Genomic DNA, 24,512 nt, shown 5'->3' with positions numbered 1-24,512 from the left:
GCAGAGTGTGTGTGTGTGTGTGTGTAATGGGAGGAAGCAATAAACACATCTATGGTGTCTGGTCTCAGTCTGCGAGTGGCATCTATAGTTGGAGATTCTGTTTTATGTACCATTATGCCAGAGCAGTCCTGACAAATGTTAGTCTTATCTTGGCATCACAGATGACTGTCATGTTAACAGAATTTTACTGCTAACAGTTAACAAAAGCAGCTCCATTCTCGCTAGGTGCCCTTACTGCAATATGAGTGCATTAAAGTGCTACGATTAGGAAAGTGGACACTGTGGCAAATTGCCTTATATGTATATGTATCCACACTGTATGAAAATTGGATGTGCAGCACTTTGTTGGTTGTTTAATGGGCTTCCAGCACAGCGGATATGATAAAGTCAAGCTTGGCTGAGATATTCCTGACCTGATGGCCCTGACGATAGGCAGTTTAAACTGACAAAAAAAATATACAGCAGTCCGCTTAAAAGGAAACTAAAACACAGTCTTTGCATGATATTCATCACATTTGAGCTTTAATATGTTTGTCATGTCAATGCACAATATAATAACAGCTTGTGATATGAATTATTATGTGTGCGAGTAGTCATTCATCTAATATGGCTGCTTTACCCAAATTGATCAAGGTTGTTGATTTTCCAGTTCCTCCAAATTTTGCGTGCACATGGGTCTAAGTTATCGTAAATATTTGTATGCTCACTCATCATGTTTTTTTTTAATAAATCCAGATGTTTGTGTGGGAAGTTGCATACACACATTTCAAGCCTCTGTTTGTGCATATGTGAGCTTTATAAATGAGGCCCCTGATGTTTCAGAAGGGCAGTTAGAAGTGAAAGAACACGGGACTGATTAGGGAAAAAATGGAAGAAAGTCAGTTAGACCTTCGAAGAATCAAAAGAGACTACCTTACTTGCAGGATGTCAACAAGTGTAGCTGGATTTAACGACAGTAAAAAATAACACAAACAAGTCACAAACAGTGCCCTGAACTGATTAACTTTTGCTTTTTTTGTCTTCTGTGGTGAGTTTCAGAGACAGCTTTATTGATCAGAACAATGTTAGAAGATAAGATTTCTCTTGAACTTTAAGAATAAGCTGTTATTGCCTGATGATCTCTTCAATTCAGCAGAACAAATTACAAATGAAGTTATAATACATGTTTTTCCTTTTTACAAATTCACTGTATAATTAGTGTAAGTGCATTATTATTTAAAGTAAATTTTCTTGCTTCGTGATTGTGTGTGGGAAGGTGAGCTGCCGTGAATGATTTTTGTACTGTGGTTTTCCAATTGTCGTTTCCATTCTCTCCACTACTTCTGCTGTGTTCTTGTACTTGTGTCAGTGGCAAACAGAAAAGTAGTTTTGAGCACTTGCATTTGCAGAATACTTATCTTTCTTTTTGATGTCACCACATGGTTTCACTTACCTAAGATCGTGCTGGTTTTGGGTGGAAATAGTGAATTGGAATACATTATGCAGGGAAGTAAATAACTGCATAATTTCAGTAAGGTAACTGAAAAAGAAGGAAAGCTATTTTTTTAAGCCTGTCGAATGGCTTACTTTTATGAAGCAGAGGTCAAGTACCTAAGTGCTAGATGCAATCATTTTCCAAATCAATGGAGCAGCCCTTACCAGGAAATCTTACAGGGAATTTATTTCAAGAAGAGTGCATCTAAAATTAAGGGAGAGTAGAAAAGTCAAAATCATAAACCCATACTAGAGAACAAGATGTCCTATTCGGGGCTGACAACAAAGAATCAAGAACAGAGATGTGATAAAGTCAATACTGGAAAAAGCCATTGCAGCACCAGTCTGACCTGTTGCACAAACTAGATAGCTGCTGCTAGGACGACAAGCAGATGTAAAGTCCCACAACAATTGTCTTTTTGGTAGGAGTGTCCAGGTAAGCTGAAAATAGGAACTAGGAACTAGTTTTTGTGGGAGACAGCTGCAAAACAAGACAAGAACAAATGAATGCCATCTTTAAGGATAAGGACTGGCCAGCTGGGCAAAACTACAAAACTTATCAGCTGCTGGTTGACATAGGAAAAGTGAGCTGCACAATCAAGATGAAGCAAACTGTTGTAGACAATGTGTTCTCTAACATCCTGTTTTGTCTTTGTAGAGTAATATATTGCTGTACTTTCCCCTATTGTACTATTAAGATGTAGCCTTTGTCAGAATGCCTAATCCCACAGATTTACCACTGTTTATAAGGTATTATTGTATATAACTTATCCCCACCTTCCCTTCTACAGCATATCTATAACCTCAGGCAATTATGATGTAGTAAAAAGACAAGCAGGAGTTAAGTTACACATAAAATAATGTATTATTGATAATATTCATAAATAATAACAATATGCAAAGTACATTTGAATATTGGCAATTATACAACCTGATTAAATGGTGATGTGTAGTTTCAGGCGGCACACAGACTTGTTTGTTACTTGATGTCTCTAGTTAAGGCATCATTGGTGCTCAGCTTTCTTCAGAACAGGCCGCATGCCTGGTCAATATAACTGCTGAGCTGTGCTCTTCATTGTGTTTTCTTCATCATCAGAGGTTAGCAAGAGATGCTTCTTTCAGATGTTAATAAGAGATAGAATGTGGTTGATCAAGCAGATTTATAGATTCTCTGTCCAACCCCTAGAGCCAATAGGACATTGTGGTACTTAAAGGCCTCTGAGACAAGCCAATTTCAAACAGCCATACCTCAGACCAATGGGGGAAACAGAACATCTTAACACCTGCCACCCCCCCAAGACCATATGTTAAGGTAACCTGGCTACCTTGCGGGGGTTGAAAGACTTTAGCAAAGAAACACTTGGCAAACTAGTTTAAGGCACATCTCCCAAATCCTGTCATAAAATTCAAAGAGACCCATTCCTAAATTGGCAAACACTGCTTTGCCTAAATTACAAATAAAGACATACAAAATATTTATCAATTTATATGCAAAATCTTACATCACAACACACCCAGAAGAAACAACAGAGAATTATTGTGATAACTTTACTTTATACTGCAGACTAAAACTCAAAATGACCAAGTGCTTATGAAATAATATTTCAAACAGTACTGACAAACATGTTTATTAATTTTGCCTATATTAATTGTTTCTTTATGAGTTTCGATATAACATAGCCTCAGTGTCTCAAGAACTATTTACTCATTGATAGTTTTCTATTATAGAATCTTCACATAATTTAGAGTACATTACATGTGAACTATATCAATGTATTTATTTGATTTGATTTGTACTATTACATATTATATAGTTCAGCAATTTTCTGTTCCGTGCAGATTTTCAATATATTAATTCCAGTATTCTAAGAAACAAACAAAATGAAGGCCTAAACCCCATCAATCTGGGTATTTTAGTGCCGACAAACTGGACAATTTAAAAGTGTCTACTTCTTCATATGCTTCCTTGTCAAGATGAAAGAGGGCATTTCATTCTTTAGTTCTTTACAGTAAATTTTTTGCTTAAATCTTACTGAATATTTACCACCTTCTGAGTAGTTTGCTCTTGAGTTAGTCACCGTCACTTTCTTAAATTGGCTGCATTCTTAAAATTAAGCTTGAAATGAATCAGCAAACTAATTCAAAGGGTAGGCTCAGTTATGGGATGGACTCTGGACCCTCTTTGAGTGGTAGAAAAGGAGAGAATTAAAACAAAACTGAGTGCCATTATGAGAAACTGCTGCACACCCTCTCACTGACACACCAACACTGAGAACTTTCAGCCAACAAATTATTCAGTGAAGTGTGTCAAGAAACTCTACTGGGACATTTCACTTCTGGACACATTTATGATTAAATAGTTACACATGCTGACTACAAAAAATGAAAAAAAAAAACAAAAATACAATTAGTATTATGCTGCAGGTGTGTTTATTTTTGCAGTTTATTGTCAGACAGTAACTGCTGCATAATGAAATATTTCTTAGCTGCAAGCAAACCTAATTTTTCCTAATATTTTTTTAGTTTCTCAATAATCATAACATAAGAGTTTCAGAGTTTGAAAAGGATATTGCTAGTTGCCATGAAAAACAGAAGTAAAAAAGAAAAATCCAAAAATGTGTGTTGCATGTTGATTAGACATGGTAGTAGCAATTTCACTGGAATATGTACAGTTGCAATGCCACTACTACTTAATCTACACCTTTGTTTTTGGCCATCCTATCTCTTGTAGAATTCAAGATGGCTATTATATTGGTGCACAAAGTGGTGGGCCCAAACTGTGTTTCAGCCCATGATGCCACACTGTGGCCATTTTGCCTATAATAGCTTGCCTGCTGAGACATCAAGATTGTCAGCTCTTGTGATTTCTATTGTTATAACCAGGCTGAATCATTTTAGTATTTTTAATATTCAAAATTGATTTTGTTCGCTAAAACATTTTTTGTAATCTTTTGTTTGCACGTTTTATTCCTTTTAATATCACATAGTAGTGTTTACTGTGTGTGTTACCGGCCTCAGGCCTAGAGGAACCTGGGCCAGGTACAAGCCACTGTTGCTACAGGGTGTAGCCACAGAGATATGCTGAAAAAGCATAAAAGAAGCAGACAGCAGTCATGAGTCTCAGACCATACTTCTCTGTTCTACTTTATTCTCATTTACCCAGAAATATATACAGTGGAACCTGGGTGTGCGAGCATAATTCATTCCGGAAACATGCCTGTAATCCAAAGCACGCGTATATCAATGCAAATTTCCGCATAAGAAATAATGTAAACTCAGATAATTCGTTTCAAAACCCACAAATATTTATTTAAAAATGATGAATACAAAATCTTCACTCTAACTAACGGAATCACTGCTATCTGTTGGCTCACTGGAATCTTTTTCTTTTTTTGCGACTTTAACAAGGAAACCTATCCAATGACAGTTGCTTTTGCCTGAAGAGTCACTATACTTGGACAGAAAATGAAAACAAATGCTTTACGCACTGTAAGGATTCTAAACTCTTTTGGGATTCCACCCAATGGGACAACATGCAAGCGTCCTGAAGCAAGCAACCGCAGGCTCCCAGCCCTGTAGCAGTTTGCCGTAAAAGAGAATCAGAAAAGATTGCGGTCAAGCTTTAAGTGCCTGCCATTGGTGGGTGATGCAAGGAACATTATAGATGCAAGAGCACAGTAATACTTGGCCACTAACCTGGTCACGACCCTGCCTGATTGCTGTGTCTCTGTATAGGAGAGCGGTAGATCGTGCTACAATAAATAACCACGCTATTCCTGTTTCATGCTGAATAAAGCTGGTCTTGCTAAAGTACTGAGACTTAGCCTCATGTTTTGGGGTGCATGACAGGGACTCGCATGTTACAGCACACACACATGTGGTCACCATGCTATAGTAAACAGTATACGCTCATAAGGGTGTGGCATGCTATCTGAGAACGAGCATAGGAGATGATTAACCACAATCCCCATGTGACGCTCAGCAGACAAAGCGTATATGTACCACTCATATTGCAAGACCTTGCTCATTTATCATGTTAAAATTTATTAAAAATTTTAGCTTGTCTTGCAAAACACTTGCAAATGAAGTTACTCGCAATCCAAGGTTTCACTGTAAATGCTTCAATTTCTCCATAGATCAACATGACGATGAGTTAAACAATGGTGCATGCCAACTTCCTCTACGGAAGAAACACATTTAGTTTGGTTTACAATAGTAATGTTGTCAGCTAACAAGAAGTACCTGATTAGAAACAAATGTCCCCAGAACCCGTTAATTTTCAAATGAAGCCAGCAGTTCTGTATCACCATATTGTATGTGGATAAGATACTTATTAAAGCAGTCTGTTTTTGCAAAACAGGTACATATTTATGTCCTGTAGATAGCCATGAATAATAACCTGTAGCAGAATTTTCCAGGAAATTAGCCTTTTCTTTAAAACACTGAATTCTAGCCTATTACATGTCCTCACTAGGAACTAGCTGGTTGAGGCAGGTTCTCACTTCTAGTCATATAGAGCAAGGTAAGTGAAGCAAGCCCCGGCAGTCTCATTAATTAAAACTGAGCTACTTCTTTAGGATAATAGATAGGGCCTATTATATTTTTCTCTCAGTTCCTCTACTAATGTTGTTTTTTTGCCTTCAGAATATTGCTAATGTGCTGAGTTGTGTTTTAGACTTAATTCATGTTTTTTTTCTTTTTTAGTAAATTCTGCTATGTATTTTATTTCAGTATGGAGAGCCTGGTCACACTAATATAACCAGTTCTTCTGAATTTGATAGGAAGGCCAGATTTTTTGATTTTTTTTTTTTTGTCTACCAAGTTTCTGCAGGCTTATGGATTTAGTACATTATCTTTAGAAATAATACACTACCGTGGCTGTTTGTTTGTTTGTCCAGGATTTTAAATCACCTGTAGCTCGCAAACCACTTGACCTATCGACCTAAAATTTGGTACACATATACTATGTGACGTCTATTTTCCACTTTCAGGGTGATGGTTGACCTCCAAGATTATTCCTCTTTTTATTTTTATTAAATTGTATTGTCGAATCAACTCTCGGCAACGGCCAGCAGGGCGGCCATACAGCACATGCATACGTGCCCCATTCTTATCCCTACCACCTTTGCCGTCGCTTCCCCTACCTCTTCATATCTTAAATCATACGTGAGGCAGATTAAAGACTTAAGTGCCAGCTTATGTGAGAAACTAAACAAAACATACTAAGTAATTAAAACACAAACACTGAATTAATCAGTTTTAATGCGAAAAGATGCTAAAGAAGAGAAGAGGCGGACCACTAGGGTGGAGAAAAGAAGAGCTGCTCAGAAAGCAGCAAGCACATAACGAATGCTAAACATGCAGAGAAAGAGTATGAAAACTATGAATGCTCAAGTCAAGTGTATTCACTGCATGTTATCATGCAGTGCGCCGTTACCATTTTAAAATATTAATTTTACATTTATATATGTGAGCTAGATGAGTGGAAGATGGCATTTAATATTAGTACTAGACATTTTGAATACCAGGCCGTGACATATTATATCTACTACACTCGAAAGTATTTCCATCATTCATTAACAAGATTTACTTTATGAAATTTGGAGCATTTGTCATTTTTTTGATTTTTAGCACTTTTGTAAAAGATTAAACAGCAGATTTATATTAATAAAAGTAGAGAAAAACTGAATTTTATTAAGCTCCACTTTTCCTTGGTTATGAGTTTTTCAATACATTTTTGGTGCTAAATAAATTTCAGTCTATTTTGAAAAGGCCAGATCCATATGCAGTGAAGCAAGTCTACAAGTGTGTGGCTTGATGAACTACTGCAGTAGTTTTGTTAAAATATTAGTTATCATTACAGATCACTGAAAAAAAATACAACACATTTCAATGGACCACAAGAGGCAGTTTTGCTGCAGAAGACGTTGCTTATTTCTGCTGCCATCGTGAGACACTCTGACATGTCAATGAATACAGCCATTTTACTTGTTTGTGTTGTTTTATCCAAAATTTGTAAATTCCAAAATACACATCCATCCACATTTTTCTTTTGGAGGTTTTCATTGAGAAGAATTATGATACTGGTATTTGGTTTGAAATTGCTTGTGTATCATATGAGAGTTTCCATGGACCTAACATACTTAAATCCAAGGTAAATTAAGTGGGTACCATATTTTATAAATTCAGCTTTACTGTTTTTTGTATCTAAATGACAAACTGCTTAAGCAGACATCAATTTAACAACGCAATTAATGAAAACAATCCTGTAAATATTCTCCAATAAAAAAGTTTTTTGGCTTCACTTATTCTTTTCAATTTGAATGTAACTAATCTTGTTCAACAATAAACTGTTCCATATGGTTAAGCAATTACGGTAGATACTCGTGTATAAGTCGAAAAATTTATGCCTTAAAATTCATTCAAAAAAACAGTGTCAACTTATCCGCGGGGCAACACAATTTTCCATAGAATTTGGGTAATGGCACAGTGCACAGTGCTTTTATTTAAAACAGTCAATCAAAATCAGTGTTCAAAGTAAACAGTGCAGTGATTCAAAAGAACTCTTCATTAAAAAAATAATCCATAAAGCAAGCGTGGAGGTTTAAAAATCAATAAAATAGAAAAACAATCTTTCTCTCTCTCTCTCTTGCTTTCTCCAGCCCTATCCGTCTTTTTTTTTTTTTACTCCGTTTTTCCTTCCTGTCTAACTGACTCGTGCTTCTCTTTATATGCAGAGAGGACATAGCAGCTGCAGCACATTAGAAACAGGAACAATCACGGATGTGGGCAATCCCTCACCTGTGCACTAGGTGAGAAACGCCCACAATGCAGATCGCCCTGCGGTTCGCTAAGTCGCGAGCGCGGTGATTATTTATTTAAAAACTAAAACGGCCTTTGCTAAGAGATCTGTGGACCCATAACACCACATAAGCCTTTGTTGGAATTTCAAGCATCGGCTGGCAGGTGTATGCGGTTTATGAACAGATATGGGCTGTGCCTTTGTCAGCGAACAAAAATCGGGCAGAAGCTGCCGAAAGATCTAGAAGAAAAGGTCAGTTTCTTTCATAAATTTATTATCAAAGGCATGACTTTGATCTCAGTAACATTGGTAACATGGATGAAACGCCAATGACATTTGATATGCCGGGGAATTGAACTGTAGCAGGTATCGGTGAGAAGACCGTACTCATTAAGACAACAGGCCATGAAAAAACCCAAGTTTTACCCTCGACTTATACGCCGTTCATAACAAATTTCGTAATTTTCGGCTTAAAAAATACACTCGACTTATCTGCAAGATCGACTAATACTCAAGTATCTACGGTAGTTACTGTAATACAGAAGGAATGAAATGGTGGCATGATTAAATTCAGGACTAAAATATTGGTCATGTTATTTTGATGGTCCACTGTTAATTTTGACAGTGAGAAGTTATCAAGTGCTTGCACACAGTGTAACAGATGTAAGACAGTTAAACCCTGACCTCAAGATTCACTGTGTCGTCTGCATGTCCAGAGACCTCCATGGACTCACTTGTCATGCTAATACTTAAGCTGCCTGTTTTTTTTTTCTGATTTTATTGTATCTGTTATTTGACCTTTATGTTTTAATCATACTTTTGGGAAGGTTTTTTAAATCAAGATGGGATTTTAATTATTTTGACATCAGATTATCAACTTAAAGTTAATGGCGAAACCAAAAAGTGAACATAAAGTTTAGAGCTATTTTGAAATTGTCCCATGTCAGAGTGTTAGATTGACTAGCGATGGTTTTTATCTTGGCAAAACACTTGAGGAAAATACTTAAAACAGAAATACTGGCATGGTGCCACATTTCTAGTGTTATCAGTAACCACGCAGGCATTTTTAGTACAAATGGCAATCAATTCAAGCGTAATCTACAAATCAGGAAAGCTAGAGTTCACACCAGTCTGAAAAATGCCACTAAAAGCTGTAACAATATTACAGTCAGCAACAAATAAGCATGGTTTCACATTAAAAAAAATCTTGCATTGTCCACCATTGTATAAACATCTTATATCTGCTTTTAATATGCACAAGAATAATTATGATTTATATGACTTAGGACTTTATTTATAATTCATTTACTTTACAAAAGTAAAGCACTACCTTGACCCTTTGAAATAATAAACACATACGGTATGTTAAGAGCATAATTGTTATGGTTAGTCACGGGTCTCGCACTGGAGTTTTGTTTTTGCTTCCTTTGCATTTAGCTTTTTTTCTAAAATGTTCTGGTTTAGGTTTGTCTTTATTTATTTTTTAGGGGAGTCACATATAATGTAAGAAGCACTTATTGCAATAGCCATGTCTGTCTGTCTGCATGAACCAACTTGCCCACCATGGACTGATTAAGTTGAAATTTGGTACACTTAATCTTCAAAGAAACTGGTCATGGCACAAAAAATTTTGCTGGGATATCTTGAACAGGCCAAGCTGTACAACATTTTGACATTTCAAAATCTCTCCTTGAAAAGCATTCTATCTTAAAACAGAGAAACTATAAATTAATTTACTGTTTCAATTCTACTTTGACAGTGGTCACACCCATTTGTATATTTTTCTCTTTTGCTCAACCACCATCCACTGGGATCCCTAGTACAATGCCAGAGGAAAAAACCTCTTACAGCAGCACCCATCTCCTGCTATTTTAAGTAAGTTAAAAAAAAGCAAGTTCTCTGGAAATGAATGGAATATGTAATTATGTGTACATATACTGTATAAGACTGAATTGATATTATCTGTAAATTATTATTATACAGAACGAACATTATCAGCCTGTACCTAAATGCTGTTTGAAATAATTAGACAGGTAAGGAGCAGCTCCCATAAATGATTAAAGCTAGTTTATAAAGGGAACTGCAGGGACAGAAAAACAGGCATGCAACAAGGACTGTGGTGTGTTATACAGTTATTGCTGTGCACGAAGGAGGCTAATTATGCCACACTTACAAGGACAGGGACAAAATTACAGTTGATGCATGCTGAAAGAGTCACTTTGTCGTATACAAGAGACTAATCTGGGATTATGATTTATCTGTACCCAAACAGTCACTTTTGCTTCAGTGTTTTCTTAGACTGGAATTCAAATCTTTGGCATTCATGTTTTAAAATAAATCAGTTGCTTTTCAAATTTAGGTATTTAAAAGCTATTGCTGAATTACTGGGTTTTAACTAATATTAATAGCTAGATGGGAAACTTGTTTTATTTGCTTTTCTCTTTTCATAGGGAAATATTGATAGTGATTTTCAGTTAGGGCGGCACGGTGGTGCAGTGGTAGTGCTGCTGCCTCGCAGTTAGGAGACCCAGGTTCGCTTCCTGGGTCCTCCCTGCGTGGAGTTTGCATGTTCTCCGTGGGTTTGCTCCGGTTTCCTCCCACAGTCCAAAGACATGCAGGTGAGGTGGATTGGCGATTCTAAATTGGCCCTAGTGTGTGTTTGTGTGTGCCCTGTGGTGGGTTGGCACCCTGCCCAGGGTTGGTTCCTGACTTGTGCCCTGTGTTGGCTGGGATTGGTTCCAGCAGACCCCCGTGATCCTGTGTTCGGATTCAGCGGGGTGGAAAATGGATGGATGGATTTTCAGTTACAGACCCTCCCCCACTCATACACATAAATCAATGCCATTTTTGCATCACTCGAATCAGAATCTATAATGTATGAAAACTATTGAGCCACCACACGTTTATTTAGGCTACATTTTAAAAATGCTTAAACAAAAATTAGATAATTAACTTTTGAATGAAGTAATTAAACAATTGTGAAATGCTCAGACTTTCCTATCAGCTAACCCAGTCCCCAGATGCACCTAAATGATGCACCGTGCATGCATTTCTTACGTTGTTTGTAATTGTTAGTTTTCTTCTTTGTGTTATTTCTTTTCATTAATTTATTTTTCACTGAGTTGTGTTAAATATGTTAACCCTCACACCGCCACATACTTGGAGGTTAATGCACCCCTGGACGGCAAATACTTTTTTGCTGAACTTTTTAAGTAAATGTCACATTTCACAAAGAAAATGTGACATTTTTTTCATGCAACCTTGATCCTTTTACACACTGCCAATGAACTGTAAAAACTTTAAAAAAAAAAACTGCTGCAACAATCAATTATTATATGTACAAGGTGCAACTGACACCATTGATGAAATTCAGTAAATCACTAAGCCAACTGCGCTTGAACTGGCTGTACGCAAGCACACAGAGACCAACCCTGATGCTGGCAGGCAGGTCTAGTGCAGCGGCTGAATCACAGTGACAGTGAGCCTGCAGTGCTGCATGCGGCATCAGTTGTCATGAGGTGGCTGCTCAACGAATATACAGCACTGACTGATCAGCTCCGGTGTGCTGGCAAATTGCTCTGTGAAGCGACTATAGCTGGTTGTGGTGTTCAATTAATGTACGTCGCCAAATATACTTGGCCCATGCATGCTGGCAAATTGCAATGAGACATGACTATAGCCGGTTGCAGCACACAACGAATATACATCGGCAAATACACTCGGCTCCGGTGTGCTGGCAAATTGCACTGAGAAACAACTTTAGCCCATTGCGGAGTTCAGTGAATGTAAGTCGCTGAATGTATGTCGCCGCATATACTTGGCTTCGGCGTGCTTCAAAATTGCACTGGAAACCGACTATAGCCGGTTCTGGTTTTGGGGTTAATAGTATTATTCTTATCAGTGAAGAGGGTTCCTGATTAAATGGGTGGCTTCAGGTGTTTGAACTGGTTTTGCTGCTGCACATGGAGTTCTAGTTAAAGATCTTTCAGGCTCTGCATCTTTGCAGTGGCATTAGCTAAGTTACTTTCTACTCAATTCTGCTTTTTGAAAATGTGTTTGTGGTCTTATGGTCTTTTAGGTTTTGGACAGTTAACTTTTGGTGTTTTAACAAGTAGGATATTTGCGATTTAGTGTTTTTGACTTTTTCACCAGGTTCTTTTATTTATTTTTGTGCTTTTCTTCAATTCTTCATTTCCTGTATACTTTTTATTTTTGTTTTAGAATTTCACATAATTTGGTTATTGTTTATGAATTTTAATTACTATTATATTAAATACTTAAAAATTACATTACTGAGGCCAGAGTTTTCAATGGTTTCCCTCTGACTTAAATATTAATTTGGATGATAATTACAACAGCAACACATCTTGATGGAAAAGCACCCCTAAATGATATAAAATTTTGATCTCACCTTTTGTTTTGCTTACTTAGTTTTAATGTAAAAATGATACAGAATCTGGTCAAACATTAGGACGGTTTCATAGTTTTTTTTTGCTAAAATACTCTTCACACTGTAATTCATTCCTCTCCCCCCAAAAAACAACCATTTTGTTAATTGTTATTAATTTCAAAAAAGTCAACCAGAAGCTGTGGAATTTCGATTAACATGTATTATTTTCATTAATAAAACAATAGTCACAACTAGTAATAAGTAATATTCCATAAGCATATGTTACTCATGTAAAGGGTTCAATTCCTTTGTTGAGCTTGCAGATAATAAACTGTTCCTCCTCTATCATCCATCGCCCCGCAGTTCAAATTCTCTTTGAAAGATGATGCTGTAAAAAAATAGATATTAGGTTGTGATAAAATTCCTTCTATAGTGAGGATTCAATAAGATGCAATAGTCTTGTCTTGGGTTCCAACAACCCCAAGGTAAAGGATATTAATATTCTGTGACAGAGGCTACCAACCCATAACATCTTAAACTTATAGTTGGCTTGTTTGTATTAGGGCCCTATGATTGCTTTAAATCGAACATGGAGTATGCTGCAACAAACGGAGGTTGAGTTACCACTTGGTCGATAGTCTGATCCATGGCCTAATCCCCCTTCTGGAGATGGAACCTTTCAACAGTGAGATCCATGGACTCAGTTTGGTCTCCCTTCAAGTTTCTGCATGACTTTAGCAGTTAGAAGTACCTGGGATGGCTTGTTTCTCCATTGAGTCAGACAGTTCCTTTGTTTGCAGATTTTCATTACAGCACAATCTGCAGGTTCAAATTCATGTGATTTTTACCGTGCAGCTTTTACCTGCAGATACAAAGACTTAAGAGTTATTATTAGTCAGTACTGCAGTGCATCATGTGTTTATTATTATTTTTTTAATAATCTTTGGAAAGCACCTTGAGTTGCATGTAAGTGTATGATAAGGTGCTATATAAATAAAATTACTATTATTATTATGATATGTTAGTGCTGAAAGTTACTTACGGATCCCACAGAGAAGGAGAAGATGCCAGCTATTCTACTGGTTCTTCTATTTAAAAATGTTTCATTAGAGTGCCGTTAAAGCAAATCTAAATGATTTCAGTAAGAAAGCTAACTTGTAATCAGCTCAAACATTCACATTTACATATCATTTTGATTTATGCTACGGCTATTTTTTCACCAATTTTAGATATAACAAACTTGAAAACCGGAGACAAATATAGTTGTGCCAACAATATATCAATTTATTATTTGACTAAATGGTAATTTTTCTTTAAACAACATCATTACTTTAAAAGGCAAAACTCTGAAAACAAATTTACTAAATTGATCAACATTGGTACATTAATTGAGTTTTGTCCAAAAGCGTATGGTACCATTTAATGTTTAAAAGGACAGAAGAAAAAAATGCATTCTTGTACAAAATCAAGCATGGCAGCTTCAAATATAAATGTATAATATGCTGAACATTCGTTTTGTAGAACTGTATTATTAAATGTAATTAAAATAGTTCCTTTTCCATTTGCATCGATGAGGGTTTACTACTATGCAATATATTACCATGTAATATTTTATGTATACAGTAATACTTTATATAGAGTATTATTGTGATTTTTGTGCCACTTTGTACTTTTCTTCAGCCTTTATGCTCATTACAGTGCTTTATTATGTCGCTTTCTTATTAAGCAAGCACCTGGAAATCATTTTCTTTATTTGAAAGTTACTCATTGTCTAGAGGTTTTTACGATATATATTAATGTTAATATGCAGTATTTCTGTTCCCAAAGGACCAATGGTGAGCTAAAAAGTGAAACAGTCTGACTTAAGAGAAGCAGTATCACCTATAAAGCTGTGATAATCAATTCCTTTGTCTTCTTTATTTGTTAAGCTAACAGAAACACTCCACACAGAGCTGTGAAAAAATCTTTTCCTTAGATAAGAGATAACAGTTATTTATGCTTCCTGCGTTATAGGTTTAATTAACACACATCCTAGCTCTGTTGCCTAAAGTTTATAAGAAAGTAATAAAACTTTACTTAAACTTAGAACAACAGCGCCTGGCTGTGCTTCGCACTCTGAGCTATAACTGACTGAAATGAACAGGTTTTTTAAGAACACATTCAGCAAACTGGTCTGAATACCTATTTGTGACACCAGCTGAAAGGTTAAAGCTTTCAAACCAGTGGATCTCTTTTTTTATATAAAGCATGTGTTGTGGAAAACATATGGTCAGAGACTTCACACGCAGTTGACACAGAGAGTATGAGCACACAAGAAGACAGCTCTTGTTTGGCCATGCTTCTCAAACTACTTTTATACTCTAGCAAACAGAGGTGTCTGTGAGATTCTACTGTAGCTGCCGCTGTAGTTTGTGTCAGAAGCTTTATTCTCAGAGTGAAGAGCTGGTTAAAGGGAAGTCTGTGGTTTGCTAGGGAATTTCACAGAAGTAACAAGCTGATAAAAACTGTTTCTTAGATGGCATACAAGTAAAAGGGCATTGCAGTCTCTATTGACAAGCTTCATTTTGTACACTAGTTGTCTTGTGCTAAATATCATATAGTGCATATATAATAGTTCGAGTATCTCATAATGCTCTGTAATACACTCACACAGGCAATTTCCAAAGAAAGAGATATAAGTACTATGCTAAGTAAAAATACAACACTGGTGCAATAATAATAATGCTGTTTCTAAAAAATAACACTGTACAGTATACATAAAACATTAAAATATGTTGCATAGTAATAACCATCCTTAACAGTTTTGTATTAAATGTGGGCTTGGTTTAAAATCAATAAAAACAAAATAGGGAAATGTAATGCCATTATAATTGTTCATTCATTGAATATAACAGCTTAAACATTTGTGCACAGTATAAACTAGGTAAATATGAATTTTAGCCATGATGTCTGGATGGATGTTGATCACGATGAACAAACAGGGCTGCACAGAAATTATAGTGTATCTTGGTCATAACTTCAGGTATATGTCTCCTTCATCTCTGCATTTATTCAATAAATGCAAAGATGTTTGTAAACTAACAAACAACTAGAATACCTTAAACAAGTTTGTTATTCATTTAGAGAAGAAAAAATAATAAGTTGAAAATAGCAATCTGTGTCAAAGACATAGCTAAAAAAATAATCAGTACACTACAACTGTAATTTAACTTTAACCAATACATAAGGAAAATTGAAACCTGCAGTAAAAAAAGAAAAAAAAAAACATTTAAAAATTCTAGGCACAGTCCGAGGCAATATCAAAGACACAGAGGCAAGAGGTTAGTGTGCACAATTCAGTACAAAAAATACAGGCGATCTGAATAAATAACATTGCCGACCATACAGTTAGACCTCATATACCGATCTAATTGTTGCTTCTTTGACAATGTACAGCAACGTGCTAATCCATAGTATTGCAATTATATTAAAAGACAACAATCACACAGAGATACAGTATATATATATATAGATTTTTTTTTTCTTTTAGAGCTTGTCACCATTTAAATTTAAATATATTCCAATATTAATGACAAAGGTGGATCTGAAATATTTCATGATAATATCTCAGTGGGGTTAAAACAAAAATATGTGGAAGAGAACTGAAAACATGTGGAATCAACAGCATTACACATCCTCACGTGCCTTTAAATAAAAATAAAAACATACATACACAAGAAGAGAAACAGAACTATTGTAAATAAAAATGTTAGCCTAAAAAACCTTATGGAACTCTCATAGAGTAAGCGACAATAGTAAAGGCACTGATGCATGAACATCTCAACGTTATACAATATGAACTGACATAGTTCCTAATTTACAAAGCTGCTAGTCTTATCTGAAAATGCAGAGAATGTTGCTGCTATGAAGCTGTATTTCAAGAATACATTTCTCCTATTGTAACTGGCTGATTTAAGAACATAAGAATCAAACAAATTAAAAGGGGACCATTCACTCCATCAAGCTTGTTTGGTTATCTAATAGCTAAGTTTTCCTAATATTTCATTCAGTTACATTTTTAAAGTTATGAACCTTTCTTCTTCAACTACGTGACTTGATCATTTGTTCTGCATTCCCATGACTCTTTGTGTTGCAAAGTGGGCCCTTGTTTCTGTCTTAAATGGATTTTAGCTACAGAAACATAATAAAAAGCTATTCAATCAGCCTAGTATGTAGAACAGATGCCATAAAAATTAAGATTCCTATGAGTTTCTCCTAACTTGAAACACAAGTAAAATAAAATTGAAACAAAATCTGCAGCCATTACAGTGCCCAGTAATACTGCACTATGTTAGTGAAAAGCTTTTTTTCCTTCTAATTCACTGACACCTAATTTGAACGGCAGTATGTTTGTGACATAAAAATATATATGTTTTGATAATGTATAATGTTAAAAAATAATGTTTAATACCAAAACAATGCATTGATTACTATAAGTACAATAATAAAGTAACATGCAGCAGACAGAATTCACAAGTTAGGTGTAGGTGGTTCTTTGTAGAATTTGTATTTGTTTAAAGGATATTTTTCAAAGTCTTCTAACATACTATAAATAGATGATGTAAAATTAAAAGCACTTAAATCTAACAAGAGTAAGTATATTTGAGAAGTCAAAAATAAACAAAGTCACTTTGAAAAAACTTTACCCACAGTAAAGGATTACGTGAAATTTGTCAACCACAAGTTTTAAATATCCATCAAGTACTATAAATGTAATTCTGTACACAATAAATGTGTTTGTGTATATAGTGTGAAAAAAGTAAATAGTGTTTTAAATACAGATGTCCTAGTTGTGACTTAATGTAATTTCAAATTAATTAATGGCCATGTAAAAAAATGCTGAATGACTATTATGGTGCTTTTGTCATGAGTAATTCTTAAATACACTGCTCCACTGCACTTTCCATGAGTTCATGTACTGTGCAATGCAAAAACACAGACAGGAAAAAAAATTTGAAGGCTAATAGTAAATAGAGGCACATACAGTAATCAGAGACACAACATCAGTGTTTCCATCCAAAATAATTTCTAAAACAGATTTGTAATAACCTACCTATTGAGTATAAAATGCTATATGTGTTAATTTGTTTTCCCCAGTGTATCCTGTTCAAACTTCAACATAATGCAAGAGTTGTTTAGTTTTATAGAAAAATGGGACCTTAGAACTTTGTTTCTTTGAAGCCTACATATTATTCTGAAAGTCCAAGAGGGCTTATGCCGGCTTAAATAGAGAGAAAGAAATGATCACATTACATGTGTGGAAGGATGACTGAAGCAGAGAAAAGTGTCTTATGTGCACCATTTGGGATGGTAAGAAATTTGATATTGGTGAATTCAGGATTTTGTGTATATTGTGTTGACACAGATCCCTCTCATTTTTGGAAAACAAAAAAACATAAGAAAACTTAATGGGGCTTTTTCTGATTCCAAAGTAAAGTGTTTATTGTGTAATTATTCTTAAAATTTGAAAAGTTGTCTCTTTATTATATATAAAGCTTTAGTTGGGTTGGACTTGACCACAGATAATCCCGGAGGTTCATCTTTCATATTATTTAATCTCGTGTACACTGCTAAAGGCTTAGGAAAGCCAAGTGATAGCAGGATTTCCTTTTTGTTGAAGGAGCCATCTATTACCAGTTAGATTATAGGTATCATCCCCCATCTTAATACTGTAGTCAATAATTAAAATGTAATCCAGCCTAACCTCACCTAAAAATATAAGTTCGTCCAAAACAGAGCACGATTCTCTTTGTCTGTGCACATACTCTGACGACAGTCAACCTGATGTACGCCTTTAAAAAAAAACTTAAGTCACTCCAAGAACCCTACACAATCTTGAAAAGAACATACAAATGCCAGTAGAATGTAATCCATGTACCACCACTTCCAACACCCACACAACAATACGTTTGTTCAAAAACAGTTGCCCTAGACCTCCAAAGATTAAAATACCATATTTAGTCTGTGGTATTTAAACAGTTCATCACACACAGCAATTGAAGTTTTAATATTCAGTGATGAAAATCGTAAAGCAAAATGATTACTTAGTATTTTATAATACATTCAGACAAACGTCTTCCAACAGGTCATTAATTAATAAGTGTACACACTTGATTTCAGGACACTTTCTGATCATGTGCTTTGGTACACTCACTTTCTTTTAATCCAAGCCTAACATTAAATAGTAAATAATGTTCCCCATTGAATACGTTCACAAAACTTTTGTTACATTTTATCTGTCTTCTCACCCATTGTATGACTGTACTTGGGCCCTCATCTGGCATCCTGAGTTGGTTTGTCATGTGGAGGATATGGAAATGCGTTGTATTGGCGCGTGTTCCTAACCTCCCTCTCTCTCTCTACTGAAGGACTTCACAGGGGTTTGTCCTATAATGAGGACAGAATAAAAGCTACTCGTCACATTACTACCTGGAAGAAGCCAAACAAAGGTCTTTGTCACCACTAAGCCTTGTGAGTCTCAGAAAGCCAGCCTAAGGGTCTACTTGAGGCTCCATTCATAACTAAAACAAAACTTACAATAACAGAGTGGCTACTGCAATCCAAAAAGGATTTTGAATTGTGAGAAATATCAAGACGCTAGAGATGGTATGGTTCACCCATTTAACAGTCTTTGTGTTCGTTTGTCAAGGATGCTACAATGTATATAAGTTTTTTCTCTTTTATTTTGAATGTTTTAAACATTTTAACTGACATAATATCCACTTACTACGCATAGCTTGAAAACAACAAACTGATTACTATTATTGTTTGAACTGTGTAATAAAATCATCATATTGGGGGACTATAAACTAAATATTGTAAAATATCTGAGAATTGTGCATTTCAATTTAACATTGTAGAGATCACATTTACTATAATGTAAACCCAATGTTATTAAAATTACATATGGTCTAGTTTGTGAATTGGTTGAACCATTCTGTGCATTTAAGGGATACAGAGGCATACTTAAAACAAAAGACATGGTGTTTTTTCATACTTCTAAGGAGATCCCCCTTCCATCCCAGAATAAAATAAAATAAAATTTCTTTTAATTGTAATATTTTCTTTAATTTTTACCTACATAAAATGTCACTAAATTAAATAATAAAATACACCTCAGAAAGCCAAGCCTTCATATATGAGTTTACAAGCAGTACATTGTTTGCCTTCATAAAATATGATACAGACTGAACCTTCCAAACCTGCTCCATGCACCTCACGCTAGAGGGTACATCAGGTTCTTTCTTCAGAATAAGATGGATTAGTTCCAATGAAATTTCCACAAAGTGGATAACTATACCACACCATTTTATGATAACCACTAATTTCATAATTTTAGATGAATTTCTCTTCTGTTTAGATGAATTCAACTATGAAGTGTTTTATTTAGCAGACACTGAATCATTTAGGAAAGAAAAAAACAGAATATCTTCCAAAGTTTTGCCACCATTAATGTTTTAAAATTGGAGTTTGAAAACTCTTACATTGGTAAAATACCTTTGACAGCATATAAGCAAAATCCACATCTTTGTCTCTATGTCATAGTGTGATTAAAAAATATGCTATGAAATAATTCTGTTATCACAGTAATGAAAATGAGAAAACACTTAGGACCATTCTTGTTTTCCTCAGTTAGTTTATCCCTGTCATCTTAAAAAGTGATCAATTTTGTCTTTTTCAGTAGTTCAGACAGCTAAACTCTAAAAGGAAAAATAAAAAGTTTTTTTTTTATTTAAGGTTTGCTTGCAGGTTTCTTCTTCACTACTCAAGTGTCATTGTTAGATACTGTATTGTTTGTAGCCAAAGGCAAAAAAGGTCAGGTGAGCAGCTTTAACTCCTGATATAGAACAGAGTGTTATAAAAATAAGATTCTTCATAATCCTCCTTGTGGTTGAAGCTGGGCGGAAAGACATTTCTAGTAATAGTCTTCATAATTCTTGGGATTCAAGCAGTAGAGAATGGCACCACCAAATGAAAAAATGGTAGCCCCCCAGGCAAGCCCATAGCCCCAGTTAAACTCATGGTATATTTTCAAGATGACAGATTCGATGAACTTGATGGGATAGAGGACAAGACTGCATACCTGGAGGACCACTGAAAGAAAAAAAAAAAAATCACTTGTTAGTAAACTGCACAAAAAAAGGATACTCAAATCTATTTACATATATATATATATATATATATATATATATATATATATATATATATATATATGAATCTATTTAAATGCAACATATATTACTCAGTGATGGCTTTTAATTGGCTATGTGTGTGTTTGACTGTGTCCCACTGGTTTCTGCCTTGTGTATAATGCTACTAGGATAAGGTACAGGCCCCAGTATCCCTGAATTGGATTATCCTGGTTGGAAAACAGATGAATGAATTATATATTTAGTTTAATTCCCAAGATATTTATTTCTTATTTTCCTACCATTATAATGGTACGATAAAAAAAGTCAATGTGGCTAGAACATCTAATTCATTTTCATTTACCCTGGTGCATGAAAAGCAGATGTTGTCTTCTTGCTTGGATATGCGTCTTAAGAAATTTATGCTGGCACTGGACACAGTTAAATATAGAAATGGACATTTAAACACCATATGACAATACTTTCGTAGTTTTTATATGTGAATGCACAGTTTCGCTCTGTCTTCACACCCACGATCACCAATCCACATGCAGACAACAACATTATGGAAAGTTAAAAGAAATAATACGTTTTCTAATACAGGAAACTGAATGTAACATTCTATAATTAAAGTTGGGAGCATACGCTGATAGTGTGTTACTGTACCCACCACACAACGAAAGGTTTTGGCTAAAGTTTTACAGCCGGATGCCCTTCCTGACATTAACCCTCTATATGTTAAGGTTTGCTAATGACAGAGTGCCATGTCAAGAAGTCTGGGGGTCCATGGGAGAGAAAAGAGTATCAGAGTAGTATGTGAGGATTGTCCAGGATACAGTGGTGTGAAAAACTATTTGCCCCCTTCCTGATTTCTTATTCTTTTGCATGTGTGTCACACAAAATGTTTCTGATCATCAAACACATTTAACCATTAGTCAAATATAACACAAGTAAACACAAAATGCAGTTTTTAAATGATGGTTTTTATTATTTAGGGAGAAAAAAAAATCCAAACCTACATGGCCCTGTGTGAAAAGTAATTGCCCCTTGTTAAAAAATAACCTAACTGTGGTGTATCACACCTGAGTTCAATTTCCGTAGCCACCCCCAGGCCTGATTACTGCCACACCTGTTTCAATCAAGAAATCAGTTAAATAGGAGCTGCCTGACACAGAGAAGTAGACCAAAAGCACCTCAAAAGCTAGACATCATGCCAAGATCCAAAGAAATTCAGGATCAAATGAGAACAGAAGTAATTGAGATCTATCAGTCTGGTAAAGGTTATAAAGCCATTTCTAAAGCTTTGGGACTCCAGGGAACCACAGTGAGAGCCATTATCCACAAATGGCAAAAACATGGAACAGTGGTGAACCTTCCCAGAAGTGGCCGGCCGACCAACCAAAATTACCCCAAGAGCGCAGAGACGACTCATGTGAGAGGTCACAAAAGACCCCAGGACAACGTCTAAAGAACTGCAGGCCTCACTTGCCTCAATTAAGGTCAGTGTTCACGACTCCACCATAAGAGAGAGACTGGGCAAAAACGGCCTGCATGGCAGATTTCCAAGACGCAAACCACTGTTAAGTAAAAAGAACATTAGGGCTCGTCTCAATTTTGCTAAGAAACATCTCAATGATTGCCAAGACTTTTGGGAAAATACCTTGTGGACTGATGAGACAAAAGTTGAACTTTTTGGAAGGCAAATGTCCCGTTACATCTGGCGTAAAAGGAACACAGCATTTCAGTAAAATATGGTGGTGGTAGTGTGATGGTCTGGGGTTGTTTTGCTGCTTCAGGACCTGGAAGGCTTGCTGTGATAGATGGAACCATGAATTCTACTGTCTACCAAAAAATCCTGAAGGAGAATGTCTGGTCATCTGTTCGTCAACTCAAGCTGAAGCGATCTTGGGTGCTGCAACAGGACAATGACCCAAAACATACCAGCAAATCCATCTCTGAATGGCTGAAGAAAAACAAAATGAATGAAGACTTTTTTTGAAGCCAGTTATTAGGTTCAGGGGGCAATTACTTTTTCACATAGGGCCATGTAGGTTTGGATTTTTTCTCCCTAAATAATAAAACCATCATTTAAAAACTGCATTTTGTGTTTACTTGTGTTATATTTGACTGATGGTTAAATGTGTTTGATGATCAGAAACATTTTGTGTGACAAGCATGCAAAAGAATAAGAAATCAGGAAGGGGGCAAACAGTTTTTCACACCACTGTATATGTGGAAGTTAGAATTTAGGTTAAAAGTAATTTTGGATCCTTTTCCTCTTTGATCTGGTTATGGATGTATTGAGTAATGGGATGAAAGACCAATTCCCTTAGTAAATGCATTTTGCAGATGACCTGTATTGTGTACACCACAAAAGTGGAAGTGGAGGGAATTTGTAAGAATGTGTGGAAAAGTGAGGTCCGCAGCAGATTGGCAGTTTAAATAAATAATCGCTGCACTCACTTATTTGTAGGGAGGGTACGTGATAGCGTGGCGAGAGCAGTTCCGGTGTACGATATGGGCGTGGGTGGTCCTGCATGGTGCGCAGGTGTAGAATTGTCCGTGACACTAATAGATGCCGGGAGCTGATGGTTGCCGTGGCTGTGCCATGTCCCCATTTAAAAAGGCACGAGTGTTAGTGGGGAGGACAAAAAGGAACAGAAAGAGAGAGAGAAAGGGCAGAACGAAGGTCAGATCGGAGGTTAAAGGATGGAGAGGAGGTGCTTAGGAGAGAAACAGGTGGACGAGAATAGTGCCTAACGAGTAGCATATAGCCAGTGCTCAGGAGGGGAGCACGAGGATTACTCCTGCTGAGCATCCAGGAAGCAGAAGGGATCGTTGTTCTCAGGAGGATCCTGTCGGTAGGTGGAACCTGTAACAGGCAGTGGTGGGAGGATGGCATGCTTTTGCTGGGTGGAGCCTGGGTTGGCAGCAGTGGGTGTGGAAGCAGGGTCCAGTGGCTCCCCATGGAAAGCCGTGGATCGGGCAGCGGGGACACAGGCCAAGACTGACGGGTGTCTGCACCTGTTGATAGACATCTTTCCATGCTGTGAAGTCCTAGAAGGATAAGCAGGAGAGGCATCAGGTTGTTAAAGGGAAGCACCGGGGAATGACCATTTTAAAGAAGACTCCGGTCTAAATTTTAACCTCATTTTTAACTGATTGTTTTTCTAGTTATTGATTTTGACCTCCACCATTTAAATGTTTTATGGATTATTTATATATTGAACTTTTTTGAGCTCTGCATTTTTTGGACACCATTTGGATTTGTTTTTCTTTTAAAAAAAATGCACTTGCACTTTTCATCATCCCCATGCTTGGTGTGTTTTGCCTTCATCAGCACAGCTCATCCGGTTACGTTATCAATGGTGTCAGGTTCAAGAGGCTCCCAGTATGGAAGAGGAAGCAAGGAGACCATCACAGAATGGAGAATGACTTTGGAAGATGGAGGACTAAATAAGGAAACAGAATATATGAGGTTTAATGACGGGTCAGGATTCAGAAGTTAGCCTGCAGTGAGAGCTATTAAAAAGAGTGGATAAATTTAAATATCTAGGATCAGCGGTAGACCAACATGGAAAACTAGATGCACAAAAACCCATAGAGTACAGTGTGAAAAGAACAATTGAAAGAAGGTATCAGGAGTATTGTATGGTCGAAAAATTGAGGTGAAGGTTAA

General features: G+C 36.2%; 1 protein-coding gene across 1 annotated transcript in view; it reads right to left on the bottom strand.

Annotated features, from left to right (window-relative positions):
- Window positions 1-13,925: 13,925 nt before the first annotated feature.
- The window catches only part of tmem47 (transmembrane protein 47), a 245,051-nt gene continuing 234,464 nt past the window's right edge, over window positions 13,926-24,512 (bottom strand). The window contains exon 3 of the mRNA XM_039745192.1: window positions 13,926-20,798. Coding sequence (XP_039601126.1) covers window positions 20,620-20,798 — 179 coding nt within the window. The 3' untranslated portion in view covers window positions 13,926-20,619. The remainder of the gene's footprint in view (window positions 20,799-24,512) is intronic.

The sequence above is a fragment of the Polypterus senegalus genome, chromosome 2 (genome assembly GCF_016835505.1).
Source record: "Polypterus senegalus isolate Bchr_013 chromosome 2, ASM1683550v1, whole genome shotgun sequence".
NCBI classification, from domain to species: Eukaryota; Metazoa; Chordata; class Cladistia; order Polypteriformes; family Polypteridae; genus Polypterus; species Polypterus senegalus.
The sequence above is the reverse complement of the archived record's forward strand: the minus strand, read 5'-3'. Positions and strand labels throughout refer to the sequence as shown.